Genomic DNA, 22375 nt, shown 5'->3' on the forward strand with positions numbered 1-22375 from the left:
CGACCGTATTACTGAAATCGATGATTTAACCGGAGAAATAGACTGACACTTTTTTTTTTCTTCTTTTCTTTTAATCATTTTTTTTTACAGTTTTAAATATTTTTTAAAAATAAAAAATATGAATTTATTAATATTTACTTCCTTAATTATTTAATAAAAAATTCAATTGATATAAAATATTTTAAATGATTTTCAAACTACTTAAAATAATTTCGCTTGAATTATTTAAATTTGTAACATTAAATTCTAATTAGAAAGCATAACCCAATTCAGGCCCATTCAATTATTGGTGGCCCCCGCATGATCTCAAGCCCAAGGATCATCAATACAAGCTTTGTATTTCAATTTAGAATAAATATAGATAAAAACATCCATTTTATATACATGATATGACATCATCTAGATATACATCTCTTCAAGTGAGTGTTAAGAACAATCAACTAGAAGTAAAAATGCATTGAGTACAAAATATGCACTCTTACAATTACTCTTCATTTTATACTATACTTTGAGCTGGTCCATGGAATCCCAATCACTTCAAGGCCGAGTCAATGACCTTGTTCCAATTTTAAGGAATTTTGCAGTGGCATCGAATCGGGGGGGTTTGGCTCCAGACACATGAAAGAAAGCAAGTAGTCAGAGAGCTCTCTTCCTGTTGGAACGATGCATTACCATGATGCACGTCAAGCAAGTTCAATCCCATCTCACAGTTTCAGGCGCCATCTTAGATCCTCAAGCCGCTACCAAGATCATCTCCTTCTGTGCAGTGTCCAACCGCGTCGACTTAACTCACGCCTGCCAACTCTTTCGCCATCTGCCGCATCGAACCACATTGGTATGGAACAACATGGTCAGAGCTTTTTTCGAGAGGGATGAACCCCTTAAAGCTTTGTCTCTCTATTAGGATATGCTCGAGAGTGGCTTCTTACCCAACAGCTATACCTTCTCTTTACTGCTTAGAGCTTTTGCTGACCTCTCTGATGTCTCTTTGGGCTTAATTCTCCGTTCCCAAGTCATCAGATTGGGCTGGGAATTGTATGACTTTGTGCAAAACGGGTTGATCCATCTATATACGACTTGTAACTGCATGGGTGCAGCTCGTAAATTGTTTGATGGAAGCGTAAATCGAGACGTCATTACGTGGACAGCTTTGATTAACGGTTATGTGAAGGGTGGATTGGTTAGGGTTGCAGGGGAGTTTTTTGATCAAATGCCGGAGAAGAATGTTGTTTCTTGGAGTGCGATGATTAATGGGTATGCACAAGTTGGCTTGTTCAAAGAGGCTTTGGAGCTTTTTAACTATATGGAAGTTTCTGGTTTTCGACCAAATCATGCTGGCATTGTGGGAGCACTCACTGCGTGTGCTTTTCTTGGCGCATTGGATCAGGGAAGGTGGATACACGCCTACGTGGATAGAAATGGAATGGAATTAGATAGAGTGTTGGGCACTGCTCTTGTTGACATGTATGCAAAATGCGGGTGTATTCAAACTGCTCATTGTGTATTTGATGAGATGCCGAATGGAGATGTTTTTGCCTTTACTTCTTTGATTTCGGGCCTAGCAAATCATGGCTTGAGTACAAGTGCGATTGAGTTGTTTATTAGGATGAAGAGTGAAGGAGTTATTCCTAATGAAGTTACATTTATATGTCTTAAGCGCATGCAGTCGAATGGGGGTAGTGGATGAAGGGATGAGAATTTTCAATAGCATGAGTCAGGACTATGGGATCGAGCCAGGGGTCCAACACTATGGCTGTTTGTTAGATCTGTTTGGGAGAGCAGGGATGCTAGAAGAGGCAAAGAAGGTGGTGAGGGCGACGCCAATGGAACCAGACTCATATGTGTTGGGTGCATTGCTCAATGCTTGTAGAGTTCATGGAGATTTTGAGCTGGGTAAAGAAACGGTTGAGCACTTCGTTCAGCAGAGTCCAGACCATGGTGGGGTTCATGTTCTTCTTTCCAACATGTCTGCTTCTGCTAACAAATGGGGTGATGTGGCAAAGGTAAGGAAGGGAATGGAAGAGAAGAAGGTAAGAAAGGTACCGGGATGTAGCTTGATTGAAGTGGATGGTGTGGTCAGTGAATTTGTTGCTGGAGATAGGTCGCATCTGCTCATGGAGAAGATCACTTTAGTCTCTCGTGGCATTGACAAGCACCTAAAGTTTCTTCGGCGCGATCACGATGATGATAAGATTAATGAATGAATTGAATTCTAGTTGAGAATTGATGAATACACTGCTGCCATTGAGGAAGAGGAAGAAAGCTTTTGCTTTATTATCGAACTGTTATGTTCCTCTGGAGTAACCATCTGTTTGGCTTTTGGTTCAGTCTGCAGTTTTAAGGTAAGCCCTTTTACGTGTTTTCTCAAAGTTCAATTTATAGTGTGTATTCTTTCCGATGATGTCGTTGTTCCAACGTTGTCGCGATGCCTCTTTAGCATGCAGAGATATGCATCTATACAACACCCGTGCGTCAATTTTTGTTTAGAAAGAAATTGCTTCATTTGCGGGGAAGAAGAAACATACAACCTTTTTACCACATTTCCCTTCAAGGGGAAAAGAATCAATTTGTTGACATGCTGCTTGCCTGAAGTAAATGGGGAAACCAGGTTTTTGGCAGGCTTGATTTTTGTTGATTGAAATTTGAAAAGAGAAGTCTCGACGGATATAGAAAATGCCTTTTAACAAGGTTTCCTATTCTTTATCCCTCCCATCGTTTTGTTATGTTTGTAAAAATTACAGAGTTCTGCTAAACCTGTAAGTTTTAATCTTTCATGAAGGTGTTGGACCCCAAACGAGAAAACCTTAATGATTGTCAGATGAGGGTATCTATTAGTTAAGCTTGGTTTTGATGTCGGTGCTAAGTTCTAGCCATAGATGAAGTCTCTCATAGTCAGAATTTGAAAGATCACTTTGAAGTGCTTGTTGCAATAATCTTCAGCACTCTCTCTACACAATAAGCTTGAACCCTAACCTGTACTCTTCAGGTATATGGTAATTGGTCTTCCCGTTCCTTTTCACCTCAAGCTTTCTGTATGAAGAGTCTTAGAAGATCTTGTGCTTGATCTTGTTCTATTTCAGTTGGATCCGTACTTCAAAAAAAGTCTAATCTTGTTCTTGGCTGTGTTTTCAGTTATATTGGACTTGATACTGGGGTATATTGGGATCAAGGCTCCCTCAAGTATGGGGAAAAATGAATCTAAAACTAATGAAGTGAAGAAGTATGGACTATAAATGGAGAGGTCTCCAAAATCTGAAAAGCGTATGGAAAAATAGCTCCTCCTCCTCCTCCTCCTCCTCCAGCATCCCACTATTTTGTCCTCTCGAGCTACATTTCAAGTTCACGTGGATTTCATCAACCCTATTAACGACGATCCTTTTATTGATTAGCGTAGAAAACTCATGATCGGACCATTAACTAGGCTCTGCTGCCCACTGTTTTACTCTTTATTTAGGACTATTATGAGTTTGAAGAGGATTTTGTTGGAGCTCCCCACCCTTCATCTTTCAATTAATATAAACTTGCCTATAAAAAATGTTGTTGTATGGAAGATTTAATTAAAGTTGGTATGCGAAATCAGAGTATCAATTTAGTTGGATTCGTGGTTCGTGCCTTTTTTTTTTATTGAGAAATAGTACTATGCCGCCCCAGTTATACTAACTTTGTTCCATTGATGTGGCACCACCAAGTACTTGGTGGTGCGTGGCTTATTAAAAAATTAAAAAAATATATATTCAAAATAAAATTGAGTCTGAAAATACAAAAAAAATGAATACTGAAATTCTAAGTTTTCTCTAATGTTTAATTTTTTTAATAAGCCAAGTGGCACTACACATCAATGGAGCAATGTGAGCAGTATAACTGAGGAAGCACAGTTACATTACTCTTTTTGACTAACGGAAGTAATTCATTATCTTACACGGCCCTTAACATTGACAAGGAAGCCACCATTGCTGTTCTACGATATATATATATATATATATATAGTCATCGACTCATCACCAAATCATGCAATCCTGTAAACTAAATGGCAACAGACCAAGAAGAACTTCGTCATTCCTATTTACCTACTACCACACTCCTATGCTGCCCATTCTGATACCCTCACAGTTTATAGAACATGCACGGCTTTTCCCTTGCTGCCACAAACCATCCTTATTGCAGCCATTTCTTCCATGGAAATCCATTAACTCATCAAGTATACTATCTAAATGCATCACTCCCACACTTTTTCTCAGCCAGGAAATCTTCCACATCCAGATTTCAAGCCATCCCCCTCCCTTTTTCTTCTCTCTTTCTTCATCAAAACCAACCACAACTCATCCCCATAGCCAACTATAGACGACCAAAAGAAATGACCAATAAATTACTACTGATCCTGCAACATTTAAACTAATCGTGTACATGCATACACTCTTCTACACGTGTACAAGTGTATATGTGCATTACTATGTGTGGTATTGTGTGCACAGCCTATGATTTAGATATGTCAAGCCCGAACTCAATTTGGCAAGTTGAAATTAGACATGGTTGAATAAAAAGCAATACATGGATGCATAAGTTTTAGAAAGGATAATACCCAAAGAGAAACACTAGGGACACAAAGGGATCCCACAAACTGACATGGCACTGTGCCACATCAGCTAAGGGTTTTTTTTTTTTTTTTTCCCCTCTCTCTCTCTTCCCCGCCTCTCTCCCCCTTTCCCTTCCCTTCCCTTCCAGAGCCCCCAACAGAGACATAGAAAATCCCCACCACTGCAAAACTCCATTAACAGGCAAGAAAACTTGTCAGTCTCGAAATGTGTCCCTTTCGATATAGCTCTCACCAGCTTCTTCCTCCCAGCCAATATGGCCTTATCCATAACCTTCATCGTAAACAAACAATCCATTCCTCTTAACTTGGTCAAATACACACTCCCTAAATCCCCACAGAGAGTGATTTGGTAACCTGCCCCTCCCAACTCCTCAACACAACACTGTAGCCCAACCTCTCTCTCTCTCTTTTTCACTGAAATTACACAATGCCCCCCAAATACTTTCCCAATTGTGTTCACTTTAAAAAGACCTCAAAAGCAGGAGTCTGCAGTTAAAGTCTAATAATACACACACACTCACTCAGGTCAGAAACACGCAGAGAGCAAATGATGATGGGAATGTTGAGGCTTAAGGCTTTGGGTAGTGATTAGTTTTAGGAAATGTTTGGAGTGGGAAACATATATTGCAGAGTTTTCCAAGAAAATGACGGGTATGGTGCAAGACCAGAAACATATTGAGAAGCAAATGGGTTGCATGGCTGGGTTCCTTCAGATCTTCGACCACAACTAGATTCTCACCGGCAAATGCCCCTACTCCAACAAGCGCCTCCCTCCCTCTTCGGTCTCTCTCTCTCTCTAGGTTCCTTCAGGACAAGACAACTCACCCAAACGAGTTCAGGACCAACAAAAAAGAAGGGGGGGGGGGGGTCTGAAGGGGCACTTTCCACAGACACACATATGCCATAATCTAACATAATGCTCAACTATCACGATTATAGAAGAAAAGAGGAAATTTGAAATTGGATGTTAGCTCAACTACAAATTTAAACCCAAACAACACATCCATAAGACGACCTGAGGTCAAACTTATATAGACTTTCCCCTGATTCAATTTATAATACCTAACATCAAAAACAAAAGATGACTAAGAAATTAGCAGAGATATAAATAAATGGACGACAATAAAAACAAAATGCAAGATCACAAAGGTTGAGATTATAGATCATATATAGAACAATAAAGTTGGAAATTGATAAATACAGACCTCAAAAGTAGCACTTGTTGTCTCTTTTCTTTTTTATTAATATTAACCCTAGAAATCCACACGTAAAGATTCATAAACTTCATCAACCCTAATTTTATTAATTGTGAATCGTGCACTCTCATACCACTTGCTTGGCCGGGGCAGGCGCAGGTGCTGGAGCGGGCACGGAATCAGCGGCAGGAATCTTCACGTAGCCCAACTTCTTGGTGCTGACGTCGTCATCGTGGTCGTCTTCATCGTCATCGGAATAGGGAGAGCCGTAGCGGAAGTCGTAGAAGCGGTTGGAGAATAGGGACCAGGCTAGGTACATGGTCGCGGCAGTGAGGGCCCCACAGCCGACGCCAAAAAGCAGAGCCACCACCACGCTGAGGATGTCCTTGGTGCGGTCCCGGAGCGAGCTGTAGTCGTAGTTGGAAGAGGAGGACAGGGACTTCTTATACCCCAACCCGAACGGCATGTCGTCCCGCTCTATTGGACGATCCGGCACCTCATCGTTGACCGGGAAGACGAAGATCTCGGAGGGGAAGGCTCGATCGAAGGTAGGCCTGGGCCTGAAGCGGCCGATCTCGGTGACGACGGTGACGACTCCCGAGGAGGAAGGGTTTTGCTTGAAGGAGAAGGAGTAGGAGGAGATGAAGAGCGTCTTGCAGGGCCTGGCGTTGGTGGAGATAATTGAGAGCGAGAGGATGACCAACTGGAGAAGGAGGAGACGCTGAGTCAAGGACGCCATGTCCATTGATTTCTGTGGCCTTCGTCTGTGCGTCAGGCGATGAATTGCTGAGGAATTTGTGAATTTTGTATTGCTCTCTCTTCCCGTCGAACTTCGGTATATATATAAACAAGAATAAATAAATTCCTCCAAAAATACATTTATGTGGCCTAGGCCTTGTATTCAAAATTCATTTCAATTCATCTTATTTTATTATTATAATATTTTCAAATTTTTATATAAAATATAATAAATAATTCAACTTTTTCAAATCTCAAAACAATTTTTTTAAATTTTCACACAAAATATAATAAATAATTTAACTTTTGTTTTATTATTCACAATCTATTTCAAATCATTTCCGAATCCAAACCAAGACTTCGTTTCGTTCTTAAATCCATCTCAACTTATCATTATAATTTTTTCAAATTTCAATACAAAATATAATAAATAATTTAACTTTTTCAAATTCTAAAATAATAATAATATTAAAAAATAATATTCTAACAATATTTTATCATCTTAACTCAACTCAATTTAGATTCAAACGTAACCTAAATCTCAGAAACAAAGAATTTTTAATTTTATGTAATCTCAAATTTTTTAAATGAGTTTTGCAGGTCAGTTTGGATACCAAACTCATCTCAACTCATTATTACAACTTTTTTAAATTTCAATACAAAATATAATAAATAATTCAATTTTTTCAAATATCAAAATAATAATAATATTAAAAAAATAATATTCTAATAATATTTTATTCAACTTTCAACTTTTATTGCAACTCAACTCAATTTAACATTTAGGCTGCGTTTGGATGTTGAGTTGAGTTGAATTGAGTTGAGTTCTTTATGAATAATAGTGAATTAAATAATAGAGGGAGTTATACGGGGCCCATCTAAATTGAGTTTAAAGTATGTTTGGATGTTAATAGGAGTTTAGTACTTTTTATGAGAAATTAAAAAAGGTTGTGGATCCCACGTATAAAAATATGTTTTAAGTTGACAAAATTGTAGATCTCACGTGTAAGAAGGTTTTGAGATGAGTCTAGTAATTTGAGAGTTGAATGTTTGGATGTTAAACTCAGTTTAAAATTAGACTGAACTTAGCTGACTTTGGGAACCAAACGCAACCTAATGTCTCCACATTAAGATAAATTTTAAATTCTATAAATCAAATATGACATGATATGTATGATTTATTTTATACATCAATTTTATAATAGAGTTAGTCTACATACAGTCTCTAAATGGAGGCTGCTCAAGTAAATTTATACAGTTATGTTTAAAAAAATTTTAAAATTATAATAATATCCTTTTTAAAATGAAAAAAAAAAATCCTCATTCATAAGTGGGACTGCACACGCAATCCTCACACAGGACTGCAACTACGATTTCTCTTTATAATATAATAACCTTTTTCTTTTCGCAAATATTATTTAACATTTTAAATAATAAAAAAAATGATCTATTACATTTTCAAAATATCAAACATTATTATTTATTAAAAATTGACGTTTAAAATTGCCTTATGTTACATATTTTTTATTCATCTTATGGTTATGATTAATTGAGAATATGACATATAAAACTGAAATAATTTTAATAGATTTTGATCCAAACTGCAAAAACCCTCCTAATTAGAGGTTATAAATATTTTATTTTCTTTAATAACAAATATAGATGCCTATTTTATTTGTATCACAACGTGGATAATGGAAATTGGAATATACCCAATTTTTTAGGCTATTCGATACGACACCGTAGCATTTTAAGAGGCAATAGATAAGTTATTTTTATTAAAATAGGGAAACGAAATATAAGAAGAGAAGCCCTTGAAATTTTTGTTACGACTGAGAAAAGTGAAGTTTGTATTATGGGGCGATTTAAAATATAGACTTTTCAATACTTAAAAAATAATAATAATACTACATATAATTATAGAATTTGTAAGTACTGCATAATTGTTTAAAAAAAAAATTTAATATTAAAAAATTAATTTTTTTTATTTGATCTAATTTTTTTTTTTATTTTTTAAAGTATTACGCGACTCACACGCGTGATTGCAAATCTCATTCCTAAGAAAAGATATATAAGCAAGTAGGGGCGAAAACGAAAGCTGTCTACCTGGTGGGCCTTGCGAGCGTCCTAAATCCTATAGAATTAAGGAACGCGTAGAGGCTAAGGAAGCCATTGCGAAGTTTTGTGTCTCTCTATCTCTCTCTACTTGCAGGCTTGCAGCAGGGTAGAGACTAGAGATTAAAGAAGATGGGATTGCTCTCGAACAAAATCGAGAGGGACAAACTGAAACCTGGAGATCACATCTATTCTTGGAGACACGCCTATATTTATGCCCACCACGGTCACACGTCTTCTCCTTCTTCTACTTTTTTGTTTATTATGTTCACATTTTTTTTTTTTTACTTATAAAAAAAATATTCACATTTTGTTTTTTTCTCCATTTGTTTCATATACGAAGATTGTAGGATCCGTATTTTTTTATGGGTATTTTATGTGCTGCTTATTATATCTTTTTTTCTAGTCATCTCATCTTTCTGGATTGAAATTATCTTCTATTTCCTTTTATTTTTCTTTTTTTGATCGTGTTTGTATGGTTGAATCAAGCTTCGAGTTCCCCGATTCTCGTTAGAATGGTCATTTGAAACTGGAATTACGTTTCTGGGACCCACCTCTTCTCTGTTTCAGGAAAGAACAGAAAGACAAACTTCTTGAGTGGAGAAGCAAAACGAACGTTGTTCTTATTTATACCTTAATCACTACTGATATAGATGTTATGCTAAATGTGACTTTAAAGCATTGGGGTGCCTTTCTAAATATGTTTATTGTTGTTGTAATTACGCAGCGAAATCTTATAAAAGCTCTACCAATTTACCTGCTATAAAAATTTTGCATTTTTGGTATGAACAGTTTTTAAAATTGGGTCTGATATTGGCAGAATTTACTGTTCACTGCAACAAGGCTATAGCTTGTAGAAGCATTGCACATCGAGTTCTTTTTTTTTTTTTTTTTTTTTGTTTGTTTGTTTCTTTCTTTCCAGCTCCTTTGTGGATAGATCCTTGAACTTAAACCATGCTCTCCCTCTCCCCATATGAGATTCACTTTATTGAAGCACTGAAGTTGCACATTTGGTTTTTATGTTATGATTTTATCCTTTCAATTGTATGAGGGGCGCTTGGAGTTGACCTCAAATTAACATTTTTGTTGGATTAGAGTTGAAAAACTAGGATCAAGTTTATGTGATAGGCTGTTGAGACCATAATCAGTGCTAAATCATCAGTATCTAATTATTCTGGAGTTAAGAAAAGGTTATTTGCTCAGGATCGAATGCCTGTGATTCTCTTTTCTTGGAAATTGTTTTCTATGGAAAGTAGTGGTTCATACTCATAGTTTGCTTGATTTGATGTATACAATTTTTAATCTTTGCAATTTCATCTAAAAACAACTATAGATCTCCACTCCCCCTCCCTTTTGTCCTTCAGGAGCCTCATTGCAAGGTAAGGCATTGAGTTCATTAGAATATTCAAATAATCAGTATCATGGCGCTGCTTTCTACCATGATTGGGATGAGCTAGGGACATTTACAAGACTAGTTCCTCTTATGTGGGTTGTTGCTGGCATCATAATTTTGTATGAAATTAATGAGGGGAGTTAGTATAGTTTCTTTTAACAATGCTTATTATGCCTTACAAGCAAAATAATGTGTCAACTGTCAAGTATTACATGGAGATGGCCAATCTATGGAGTACACAGATTGATGGTATGAACATAAACTGACATAATAGTTTATTTACAATTGAGGAGAAAGGGAGTTGATCTTTAATTGAAAAATGCCCATTATGCTTTACTAACTGGATGTCTGTCAAGCAGTGTAAGAGATTAGAAGATGGCACTTGGGAGTGTAGCAATCTAGGGAACACAAATGATTGGCGAAGAAAATATGTTCCTTTCCCTATGGTCTTTTTTTTTTCACTATATTTCTTACAGATAGGATTGGAGCATCCTTTATGCTCTCAGAGATTTATATGAATTAGATGTACAAGTAAACTTTTTTTTTTCTTTCTAATAAGTATGTGTAGGGAAAATAGGAAAAAAAAAATACATGGACAAGTCATTTTATGGTGCATAATGCCTGGCAGGTAAAAGGAAACATGTCCATTGACTGACTATGGCTAAGAATTGATTTTCTTTAAGTTACCATGGCTAAGAATGATGTTGTTATAGAGATGTAAAACTTCAAGGAAGGGGGTGCAGGAAGTGACTGCCACACATAATTGATATTAGTAGGTGATGGCCGTTGCCCCCTTTTCATGTTTCTCTCTTTTTGATTCTGTGGATTCTTTTCGTTTTGATTCAACTTTCTAAACTTGTTCTCTCTTTTAAAGCTCTTTTGTACTTTTGTTGCAAGCTTTTACATGGTGGTTTATTATTGAACGGAGGCTTGGCTTCAAATGCCATAGACGCAAAAAGGCAAAAGGCAAAAGTCACAAGAGCCGAGAAGTGTCAAGACTTGCCAAAAAAAGAAGTGCAGTGTCATTTTTTTAAAAGAAAATAATGAAGGATAAAACATATATTAAAACAACCAAACCTTGTATGGAATTTTTTTGTCACTTTTCACATTCTTTTTCTTTTCTTGGAACAATTTTTCTTCTCATATTTACTTGTGAATGGTCACATTTTTAGATATTAGAAGAATTGTGATATTTTTTGTTTAACATATGAATTATGAACCGGATAATGGTTTGATTTTGCGAATTGTTTTTTGTTACAGGGATATATGTCGGCGAGGGAAATGTTATCCACTTCACTCGGGGTCCAGGCCAGGAAATTGGAACAGGAACTGTGCTAGACCGCATCATTTTTAGCTCATCTCCTTCTCATGTCCTGGACAACCCTTGCCCAATATGCGGTGATCAATCAAAGCTTGATGGAGTCATCTCTTCTTGTATAGATTGTTTTCTTTCTGGTGGAAATCTCTATCTTTTTGAGTATGGTGCCACACCAGCATTGTTTCTTGCCAAACCCCGTGGAGGTACCTGCACTCTTGCTTTGTCTGACCCACCACCAGATGTTATTTGCCGTGCTTCTTATCTTCTCCAGAATGGCTTTGGTGTCTATGATATTTTCAAAAACAATTGTGAAGACTTTGCTATATACTGCAAAACCGGTTTGCTTGTGTTCACTAACATCAGCGTGGGTCGAAGTGGACAGGCGGCATCCTATCTAGCTGCTGCTACTGCGGTCCTTTCTTCACCACTACGATTTCTCACAACCAGTTTTAGTGGCCTGGCAGCTGTAGGTTATGGCATGTACTGTGTCAGCCGCTTAGTTTCTGATATTGGAGTACGCCGTGATGTCAAAAAGGTTGCTGTGGAAAGACTTGTTGCCCACTCTGGCTCTAGCTTAGATGAGCCAGAGGCTGCAACTGAGACGGCCAAGGAGTAATCTTTTGGCATAAGCAGGAAGTATCTAGTTTGCGAGGATGCTGTAACAATTTGATTGAAATAACCTATCAAAATATATATATATATATAGGTGGAAAAAATGATGATATTTATGCTTTTGCACGCATTGTTTAATGTTGTCGTTGTAAGTGTGTAAATTGGCTTGCCACTTCAGACCGATGCTTATTGTTGATTACCCATTTGTTCTGCGAGGTCGTCTTGCATTTGGATGAAACGATGGGATTATGTTGGGAAAGTATTTAAAGTTGTTTCGTTTTTTGGTTAACAATTGTTTTGTCTGAAGATGGACAATCTAGCGCTTCTATGGAGTTCAATTTGTTGTCACTTGGGTGTTTTATCCCAAGGGTTTGAGCATCCACTGTTATTTTCTTGCTAATTTGTTGCTTACCATGGTTAATTTGTGGCATTCAAATCGATGTGTACTCCAATCTTAGGAATGTAATCTGCTTTGAATCTGTTCAAGTTATATTTCATACTCCGATAGGCGGATGCATTGGGTTTGCTGGACGGGTTACAAACATTGCGTTGCCATTTTGGTTAGTAGTTTAGAATCCAAAATACTGCTGAGTAGCCTGGTCATATGCAATGGACTTGGTTTGAATGAACAGAAACAAGGCAGAGTAAGAATAAGTATAACTGCGAGTTCAACATTCAGCAGGGTTTACAAAGATCATTGTAATGTATGTATGGCCTAGTCCTTCGTCGTAGTGACCCACCCTCCCCTCCAGTTGGCTCCCCCACAACAGCCACCTTCTTCGAATTAAATTTCAACCTACCTATCCCGGGAAAGATTTGCTGTTCGGGCAAGTTGCAGAATATTAGGATCACCGAGGCTCCATTCGTTATGCCTAATTTTACAGAACCACTCGCCTCCTCCGTCCCTATCCTCCTCGCTGCCCATTCCCTGCTTCTAAACCATTATTCTCTCTCACACACACACAAGGGAAGATGACACCCTGCGGCAAAGGAGATTACTAGACAAACGCTGTAATAAAGCATTAAATCCCGCAGTCTCTACTGATATCAGATGGTGCCATATAAGTACCGCCCAAAAGTTTAACCATCGAATTTTAATGCATGGGATACTCGAAACAAAGGAGAAGGAAAAAAACTTACCAGGAACTCGTGTAATTAAGCAACATATTCAAGTGCTGATAAACTCATACCATATAAAACAATCGAACTATACAAAACAAACGAGGACCCAGCCTATGATTGATTTCCAACTGTCTAGTTCTATGACAGCTTCACCCAACCATATACACAGTTGACAGTTGTAGGAATTACCAGGATGACGGAAAAAGTTTTCTTTGGATTCCTATTGAGAGCCCATTGTCCTTTGTCTCGCATGTATTCATATTATAAAATGCATACATAAATTCAAAAGCAGGCAAAAAGTACTGTGACATTACAAGCGGTTGACAGAATATTTCCCCTAATTAAAGCTGATATTAAAGACATTCGTGCGACCTAAAACATATCCATCTAGTAAGGCCATAGACCACCTCCACCGGGCTTCTTTACAAGCATCTGATTGTATTCAGGTCTTGACGTCTGCAATTGATTTGAACAATTTTTAGAAGTTATCAAAAAGCAATTTGGCCCTGTCAATAACAATCAACATAGTGATATATCTTTCCTAGTTCTTTTCCATTGAAGATGGCATAAAAGATGCCTGAGATATATTTATCTACTTAAAAGAGAAAAATATGTAAGAGAAAAGAGAGTAAGATGGAAGAAAATTGAAAATTGAGATCGAGGAATGAGAGACCAACCACTTGGGTAAGATACCAATTGAAACTACTGCAAATGTGTACTCGTATAGATTCTCTTGCACAACACAAAAAACTTGGTTGATATAATTGAATTCTGATATTTCGTATAATTGAATTCAGTTTCTTGTACAAGTCAGCCAGCATTCGGCTCGATAGTGGTTGCTCATAAAACAAAGGAGATGGATAATAATCCTCCATTGGGGCTAACTTCTGACACTTTAAATATAGATTTGTTTTTTTTTTAACAAGTAAAAAGTATCGCCCCAGATTTGAGGATCAGGAAGCAAGGAATCCGAATTATAGTTTCAAACGTAGGTATAACCATAATGTACGCTTTAAAGTTGTTAGGGAAAAAGAGTACCGATTGCAAAAAAATAAAAGATAATTTCATGAAACCATTGAAGTTTTGTGCATTCCATAACTTATTCAGACAGGTTGAAGAAGATATTAAACTTTCTGCAAATTCTCTTAAATGCATTAGAAGTTCAATTTATGAACCCTTGCCCAATAGTAAGTTTCACGAAACTTGTAATGCATATGCATTCAGCTCAATCAGCTCACAACATAGCATAGACTGGAACTGTTCACACACACACACACATATATAATAAAGAGCATGCCAGGGTCGTTCTCTAGATCTTCCGTTGCTAGTTTCTTAAACATGCTGTAGAGTTTAAGGAGTAAAGTAACCTTGTCCGATATGCTTCATAATCATAACACAATGGAAAATATTTTAGCCACAAAGTGATTATACAAAAATAAATCTACAAACTGATGTGCTGATATGGTACGTGAGATTTTAAAGGTATTTTTATGATTTCATGAAATTACATCAATTTACGAATTTATTTTGTATAATTTTTTTGTGTCTGTAGAGTTCTCTGAAGCAATATAATTGCTAGCTGAACATGCTTCTTTTTACCATAGGAAATAAAAATCCATTTTCCTAGGCCCAAAGGTAGATAAATCTGGCCATTTTCTTATCAAAGAATTTCACTCCAAAATTACCCATTTGCGCTGCACTATTCTCATGAATTTGTTGCAAATTTCGATCGAATTCTAGTCATTTCAAGGATGAAAATTAGATGATAAATTTGATCTAACTCATCCAGAAAAGAAATAACAATTACAGGAACCTAGAAGGAAAAGAGAGAGAGAGAGAGAGAGAGACTGACGAGATCTTTGAAGAGGAGAAAAGCGATCATGAAGAAAAGAACGAAGAGGATCTCAAACTCAGCAAATCTGACGAAGGCGAACACCGAAGTCACCGCCCGAGTCATCGCCGACTCCTTGTTCCTCGCCATTCCCCAAACCCTTTACTAATTCCGATCGCTAAGAAGAAATTCAAAAAAAGAAATTGTAAACGACTCTTGTTCTTCGAGGTTTAATCGATCCTTCGCCTGGGGATTTGGTAGGAGTATTCAACATGGGCGTGCTGGTGCTCCTTCCAATACAATGTTTGAATACCGTATTGAATATCGTACCGATTTAAATACTGAAACGAAATATTTTGATATTAATATTGTTTTAAGATAGTATTTCGAAATAACGTTTTGAAATATTTGATATATAAATAAATATATATATAAATTATATTTTAAAATAATAGTCTATATATATATATAAATATATATATATAAAAATTATAAATAATCTAATCTAAATTGAGGGTTAAAAAATAAGCTTGTGGTTTGAAAAAATGAAAAAAAAAAAAACACAATCCGAAATATTGGTCGGTACTGGCTAAAATATAGTCAGGTACAAGTCGAAATTCAGGCCGGTACGACCGGTACCGACCGGTACGGTCGGTATTTTGATCGGTACGGAACAGATACAGTACCTGTACCGGCCGCACGGTCGAAACAAAAAATTTTGACCGTACCGACCGGTACGGTACGAAATTTAAAACATTGATTCAACATCTTATGGATATTTTTTTCTCTAAATTGTTTTTTAATTTTTTATTTTTAATAATAAAATTATGTAAGATGTTTAGATGTTGAATTGAGTTAAGTTGAGTTGAGAAGAGATGATAAAATATTATTAGAATATTATTTTTTAATATTATTACTATTTTAGTATTTAAAAAAATTAAATTATTTATTATATTTTGTATTGAAATTTAAAAAAATTATAATAATGAGTTTAAGAAGTGGAGTGATTTGGATTCAGAGATGAGTTGAGATAAGTTGTAAATAGTAGAATAAAAGTTGAATTATTTATTATATTTTATATAAAAATTTTAAAAATTATAGTAATAAGATGAAATAAATTAAATTAAATTGAGATGAATCTGCAATACACGAAGGGTGGCCCTGTTCTAAATAATCGGCACGCACAAGCCGGATGGCCCGTGAAGCATTATTAAGTGCTTGGGTCCATGCGCCAATCAGTCACTTTCCTTTAGAATAAAATTATTGCAGCCTAACAGCTCTTCCATCAAAGTACGTTTAGTTGTAAAATTTAGTTGAGATTAATTTAATTTAATTTAATTTAATTTTAAATGGAATCTAACTTCAATCATAGCCACTAACATCAATCATCAATGATTCAATTGTATACTCAGTAATTTTTAACAATTAATCGGGTTCGGGTCGAAATTGCAGATGCAGTGCCTATGACTGAATTATTATATTCTAATATATATAATAATTACTTGTTGTGTAATGGTGGTTACTGTAGCAAAGAAAATAGTAACACTGAATTATTTACATTTCTTTCACAAACAATAGTTGCATTTCTCAAAAAATGCATTTTAATGATCCTGATCTGTCACCAGTTTCTCAGTATTTCTTTGCAGTCACATGATTGAATTTAAGGCACCAACTAACTCTTGTTTTGCAACTCTTAAATTAAATTCAATAAACAATATGCAATCTCATCAAATTTGATTCTTTCTCCCGTTAAAATGGGTGCAAGTATATGCATATCATGATGTTATACAGTGGATTGGATTGGATTGATGAGGTATTAATGAATGGATATGTACCAAATTCCATTAATTACATGCTAGATGGAACTTCATTAGACGTATTTATATCAACCCCAAGTGTGACTAGTCGTTTTAGAGGTATAACCCAAAAGTAATTATTTCATGAAAGACTCGTGTAGGAAATCACATTTGACATATACCAAGACTTGCCAGATAATTGCAATCCCATAATCCATTAACAGATTACATGATCATCACAACCAGGTTTACTCACAGAAGTGCACTTCGGTTTACTTACATTAAAAAAAAAAGGTGCACAAATTCGTAACCCATTAATTTAGGAGTTTCAAAATTGAAACCTCGAACATGATAATTAAGGGTTTTGTATTGGACTAATTTAGGATTCTAGTCCGAAATCCTAAAGTCATAAAATCACACAAAAAAATTAACACAAACATCAAAATACATACACAAATCGAGTTTTCACATCACACAATTCACAAAGATACAATTTCATTCTCTAACTCCTCCATTTAATCTCATTCTTCCTCCAATCTCCATAACAAAATAAAAAATAAATAAACACTTTGGATCGATTAACTTACCTTCGACGATGGATATGTAGACGGACATCCACAGCGTAGTGCGTATGACGGACGGACGACGATGGAGTAGATGGAGATGAGCAACTGAGAGAGAGTGTGTTTTCAGGGTCTGAGAGAAGGGGCAAGGGAGGGGGAGTCATGGGGGAGGGGGGCTCTTAACGCCCCATACCAGAATGATGTTGTTTTGTCTATGAGGGGATTGTTTTATAAAAACCCTTCAGTCATAAAACGATGTTGTTTTGTTAGATACAAAACGACGTCGTTTTATAATATTTATAATATAAATATATATTAAATGCAAGGTGGGGGAAAACGGGGGTGAGGTGGGACCCCTCTGTCCCTTGCCTCCACTAGAGGGCCAGATGAGGGCAGGGCAAGCCCAGCCTCGTGCAGGGCCCGCTACCACCCCTAGTCAACAGTGGGTACCAGCATATAACAAGTGAAAGATAAGTTCATGTTCATATTCATATTATTTACGTACATATCTATGAGTATGCATATTTTTTAATAACGTTATATTTATTATATTTACTATATAATGTGTTGTTTATTGAGTATTCGACTAATTTTTTATATGTTTTTTTAACCACTTCATGTGATGATATTTATAAGGATGAGAGTATAGAATAGGACTGGGCCAGGGAGATGAGACAAAGATCTAGATAGTTTATCATGTCATGCTCAGTTTTATGATTTAAAGTTTAATAAGTTATTTTGATAAGCATATGATACTTTATTGAGGTTAAATAAGTGTTTTTACAAACTCTATTTTAGACTTTAAGTATTTAATAAAGATTATATTATAAGAAATTTTTATACTTGACGTTTATTTAAGGAGAAAAAAATTTTAAGTCAAAATTTGATAGCACAACTATTCTCGAAAATAAAATATTTTTGTCACGAGCAAGAAGAATCGAAAAATACAGTGTGACAGAAATCTTTTCTTCGTCTTCAAAGCCTCACTTTCGAAATCTGTGTTCAATGCGTAAGAATCAGGACCGAAAACTTTGGCCCCCACCCCTAATATCAACCAGCCAAAACATCTCCTCACCCTGACAACGTCCCACCACGGCACTGCACAACAAATATGATGTATGGAAAGCAGCCAACAAGAACCAAATCTAGTCATCAAAGATCGAAATAAACAATTCAGACAAACGAAAAACACAAGGAATAGACCCCATACTCGGCCAGCCAGGGACGAGATCACACTATAAGGACCGAACAATTAACAAATTAAATAGTCGGTAACACAGGGGCACAATCGTAATAAAACACAAATAAACCAAAACTTTAAAAACAGTCGTCACACAGGGGCACAAGTGTAATAAAAATAAAAACGGAAAACCACTACACAAAGGGCATAAACGTGATAAAAGATTTTTTTTATAAAGTGATAAAAGAAATTGGATGAGCACAAAAAGGGATGAACTCAAGGGCACAATTGTAATTATACTCAATCTCACAAGGGCATAAAAGGAACAAAAAGTGTTAAACAAAAAATACAGTTAATTCATTTTTTATTTTTATTTTTTCTAATCAAGCTTGATATATATTAGAGTAAAAGATACAAGATGTTCAAGGTGGATCAAACATAAAGTATCTAAAAGAGCTATTTAAGGGTTTGCTTCCAAAGATCAAATTGGTAGCTATCCACTGCGCCATAGAATGTACACATCGATTTGCAGATCGATGAATCTTGGCTAATTTCCATTGCCTATGTAGAGCGAAAAGATGTTGAATGTCTTCAATGATGGGAGAAATATGTCAGTCTGGTGCAGATAAAGAGTCTTCCACAGCAGAGATAACCAATTGAGAGTCTCCTTCAAAAATAGCCCGAGAATGCTGAGCTGAGGCAGCCATCTTAGTGGCTAGGAGAGTTGCCCATGCTTCCGCCACTAGCGGATTATGAGAAGGAATTTTTTCAGTCTGAATTCTAAGATGTTGCCAAAGTGGTTCCTGCATATTACAGAAATAACAGAGAAATTTTTCCTAACTGCAACATCAAAAGAGTAACTTTTAAAGTCAGGAGGCAGAGGTTGCCATTTTTCAATCTCTTTTTTTTTTTTTTTTTTTTTTTGCTTTCCTTCCCAGGCTTCTTTATAATGGTAATAGATACGGCTCAGTTGTGCTTTGGCTTCATCATGGAGAAAATGAGTTGATTGTGCACCATGTCAATTCTTTGCTTCTAGATAAAATCAATAATTATAACTACAAAGAGCTGAAAGGGGTGAATCTCTGTGTCTTGAAGACCCAATTCTTCCTTTGGAGAAATAATCATTCTAATCCAATCTAATATTGAATGGATCAGCAAGTTTTCTAAATTCAGAGGCCATGAGCTTTGAGTCCACAATATCCTCACTACTGGACATTTAATAAAAAGATGAAGTGAAGATTCTTCAGCTTGATTGCAAAGCAGGCATTCTTCTGATGTTGAATTTGAGATGACTTCATTCACTCTTGTTTTTATAGGGAGAATATTTCAGAGCAGCTTCCATAATAACAGTTTGTGTCTATCATGAATTTTCAACTTCTATATTGACTTAAAAAAATGTTGGGTTGCATTCTGTTAAACTGTTTCCTGGCCATTGACTACAACTTGGTAAGCCGATTTAACCGTGAATTTTCCATTCTGAGATGAGATTCAAATTATTTTGTCTTGATTTTGAGAGAAAATCGATAGAGGAATTTTTGAAATTTCATTGATACTCTCTTGCTCAAACAAATTTTGCATTTTCCCTATATCCCAGGATCTTGGGCTGCCTTTGATGATGTCCGAGGCCTTTAATTCTGGATGAATCTGATCCATTCCTTGCAATGGTCTCGGTTTGAAATTTTCCTCCGTAAGTATCCATGGTGTTGCCCAGATATTTGCCATGAGGCCATTATTGATCCAAAGGCATCTTCATTTTCTAAGAATTTCTCTTATGCTTAGAATTCCTTTCTAGAAATATGAGTCTGATTGCCTCTAAGATACATTCCATAAATCCAAATTTCTGATATATTTCGCTGCTAGTATGTCATGCCAAAGTCCATTTTGACTTTCACTCATTTTCCATCCCCTTTTTGCGAGTAGTGCTTGGTTCGTGTTTGTCATTTGCCTTATTCCAAGACCTTCTGAGATTTTTGGTAAGCATATGGATTTCCATGACTTGAGAGTCAAATTATGGGTCTTATTCTTTGGAAAACCCCACCAAAAATTTTTAAAACTTGTATCTAAAATTTTGCACACAGTTTTAGGAAGCTGGAATGTTGACATAATATATGTTGGAATAGTACATGCTACTGATCCAATTAGCATCGTTTGGCCCGCTTGTGAAAGTAATTTTAATTTCTAACCTTTTAATTTTTTTTTTCCACTTTGTTTAGAAGTTGTTGGAATTTTTTTTTTTGTTTCTACCGAAAGAAGTTGGGAGACTTAAATATTTCATCTTTTCTGAGGAGACTTTATATGAGTCATTGATGTGACTTTGTTACAGTGTTAACATTTCTTGGGATAAAGTTGGAAGACTTATGCATGTTGATTTTCTGTCCTGACTACTATTGGTATTTTGCTAGACTTTTGGAGATTACTTGAATAATATTTATGTTTGCTTTTGCAAAGATGATCGTGTCGTCTGCAAACAATAGATGTGAGACCTGTGGACTGAGTCTAAAAGATAACCACTTTTTTACTTTTATGGTATAAAAGATATATATAGATACACGAGAGGCGTGCCTTCTCAAGTTTCATCAAAAGCATGGCTTGGCATGGTATAGTTAACCATGGTTTGGATGTATAGAGATACCATCCACGTTAAATCGATCGGCTTTTTTGTAACAAAAGACTGATTGTATCAAATCAAATTCTAGTATTTTAATCAATAAATTTTAATTAATTTATTTATTTAATCAAAATGATCGCACTCCTCATTCTTGATATTGTTAATTTTGTAGTAAATTAGGGTCACGTTTGGGACTTATGTCAATCTTACTTTACAAAGTTCGATAAATGATTTTTTAAATTTTATATTATCGTTTTATAGTTACAATTATTCTCTTATAAGTAATGTTAGAGACATTACAATATTTATTGCCAACGCCAGAAACAACATTCATGGTCAAGAAAATTTGTACCATCGATACTAAAATCTGGACTATATAGCACATGCATATAATGTTCCCATCACTACGGACCTACTTTATCCAGGCGTATCCGAGCGATTATCTACCCGGATTACATTCGAGCAAGTAGGAAGAATCTGAATCTAATTAAGAATCTGGTTATGTTACCCAGTTATTCGTGACTGGGTCCTTTAAAAACAAAATCATTCAGTCTTTACTCTTTCTCGTCTTCTCAAATCTCCTCTCTCTTATGAACTATCGAAGCCTTTGAACTTATGCATTTGGGTAGATTGGGTTTGCACTTATGCATCTTGTATTCGACTCTTCGCAATCCTTCTAGCCTTCTCTCTTAAGTCTGAAGTCTTTCTCCCAAATCCCTTCTGACTTCTTCTCTTAAGTATTTCTCCCGAATCTCTCAAGGTTCTGTTCTCTTCTCAAGTCTCTCGACCTCATCGAAACACGGAAACAGAAACTTCGAAGTCCTTTGCGCATTTGGGTGAGAGATGCAAAAGCTACTATCCATATTCTCTCTCTCTCTCTCTAAGCTCGTAAGGTATTTTTCTTTGTGCTTAAAAATTTTTTTCAGAATTTTCTCATCTTTCTATTAGATTCGTATGAAATTAGAGGTATTTTTTGGTTTATATTATTTTCTCTTTACTCTATAAGCTTATTTCGATATCTTATCAGTGAATTTTTTCTATTCAATTTGTGGATGAAATGAAAAAAGATAATTTTTTTTTTTTTTTTTTTTTTTTTTTTTATGTAATCTTCTATTTGTTTATTGAAAAAAGTCAAAGAGAATGACTGGATCGATAGGTTCGTATTATTGAGATATGGTTGAGAGGCCCATATTATATCGATACGAGGCAAGTTGTGCGCGTATGAAAACTTTTCTCAATGCATGTGCATTGGAACTTGACTGCAATTGGGACGTGGGTGGGACCAAAGTTTTAAATTTCATACCGTACC

The 22375-nt window shown here is 35.9% G+C and overlaps 3 protein-coding genes and 1 pseudogene across 3 annotated transcripts; 2 read left to right on the forward strand and 2 right to left on the reverse strand.

Moving 5' to 3' along the window:
- The first annotated feature begins 389 nt into the window (after positions 1-389).
- On the forward strand, positions 390-2703 carry LOC121250908 (annotated as a pseudogene).
- Positions 2704-5917: 3214 nt separating this feature from the next.
- Positions 5918-6529, reverse strand: LOC121250914. Its single transcript, XM_041150161.1, has one exon. The coding sequence runs from the start codon at positions 6527-6529 to the stop codon at positions 5918-5920; it is 612 nt and encodes a 203-aa protein (XP_041006095.1).
- A 2061-nt stretch (positions 6530-8590) lies between these two features.
- On the forward strand, positions 8591-12043 carry LOC121249608 (protein LEAD-SENSITIVE 1-like). Its single transcript, XM_041148329.1, has 2 exons — positions 8591-8869; positions 11297-12043. The coding sequence occupies exons 1-2, from the start codon at positions 8776-8778 to the stop codon at positions 11968-11970; spliced, it is 768 nt and encodes a 255-aa protein (XP_041004263.1). The 5' UTR covers positions 8591-8775; the 3' UTR covers positions 11971-12043.
- Positions 12044-13282: 1239 nt separating this feature from the next.
- Positions 13283-15210, reverse strand: LOC121249609. The gene is made up of 2 exons (XM_041148331.1): positions 14941-15210; positions 13283-13544 (listed from the first exon to the last, which is right to left on the reverse strand). Exons 1-2 carry the CDS (start codon positions 15067-15069, stop codon positions 13476-13478), a joined length of 198 nt encoding a protein of 65 aa, XP_041004265.1. The 5' UTR covers positions 15070-15210; the 3' UTR covers positions 13283-13475.
- Positions 15211-22375: the final 7165 nt, after the last annotated feature.

The sequence above is a fragment of the Juglans microcarpa x Juglans regia genome, chromosome 2D, assembly GCF_004785595.1.
Source record: "Juglans microcarpa x Juglans regia isolate MS1-56 chromosome 2D, Jm3101_v1.0, whole genome shotgun sequence".
In the NCBI taxonomy this organism is placed as follows: domain Eukaryota; kingdom Viridiplantae; phylum Streptophyta; class Magnoliopsida; order Fagales; family Juglandaceae; genus Juglans; species Juglans microcarpa x Juglans regia.

Bases quoted from the DNA above. Each gene is read 5' to 3' on its own strand.
- LOC121249609 (XM_041148331.1), bottom strand. From the start codon at position 15,069: ATGGCGAGGAACAAGGAGTCGGCGATGACTCGGGCGGTGACTTCGGTG. The intron at 13,545-14,940 runs GTCAGTCTCTCT...AATCAATTGCAG, and splicing joins TTCTCCTCTTCAAAGATCTC to ACGTCAAGACCTGAATACAA.
- LOC121250914 (XM_041150161.1), bottom strand. From the start codon at position 6,529: ATGGCGTCCTTGACTCAGCGTCTCCTCCTTCTCCAGTTGGTCATCCTC.
- LOC121249608 (XM_041148329.1), top strand. From the start codon at position 8,776: ATGGGATTGCTCTCGAACAAAATCGAGAGGGACAAACTGAAACCTGGA. The intron at 8,870-11,296 runs GTCACACGTCTT...TTTTTGTTACAG, and splicing joins CTATATTTATGCCCACCACG to GGATATATGTCGGCGAGGGA.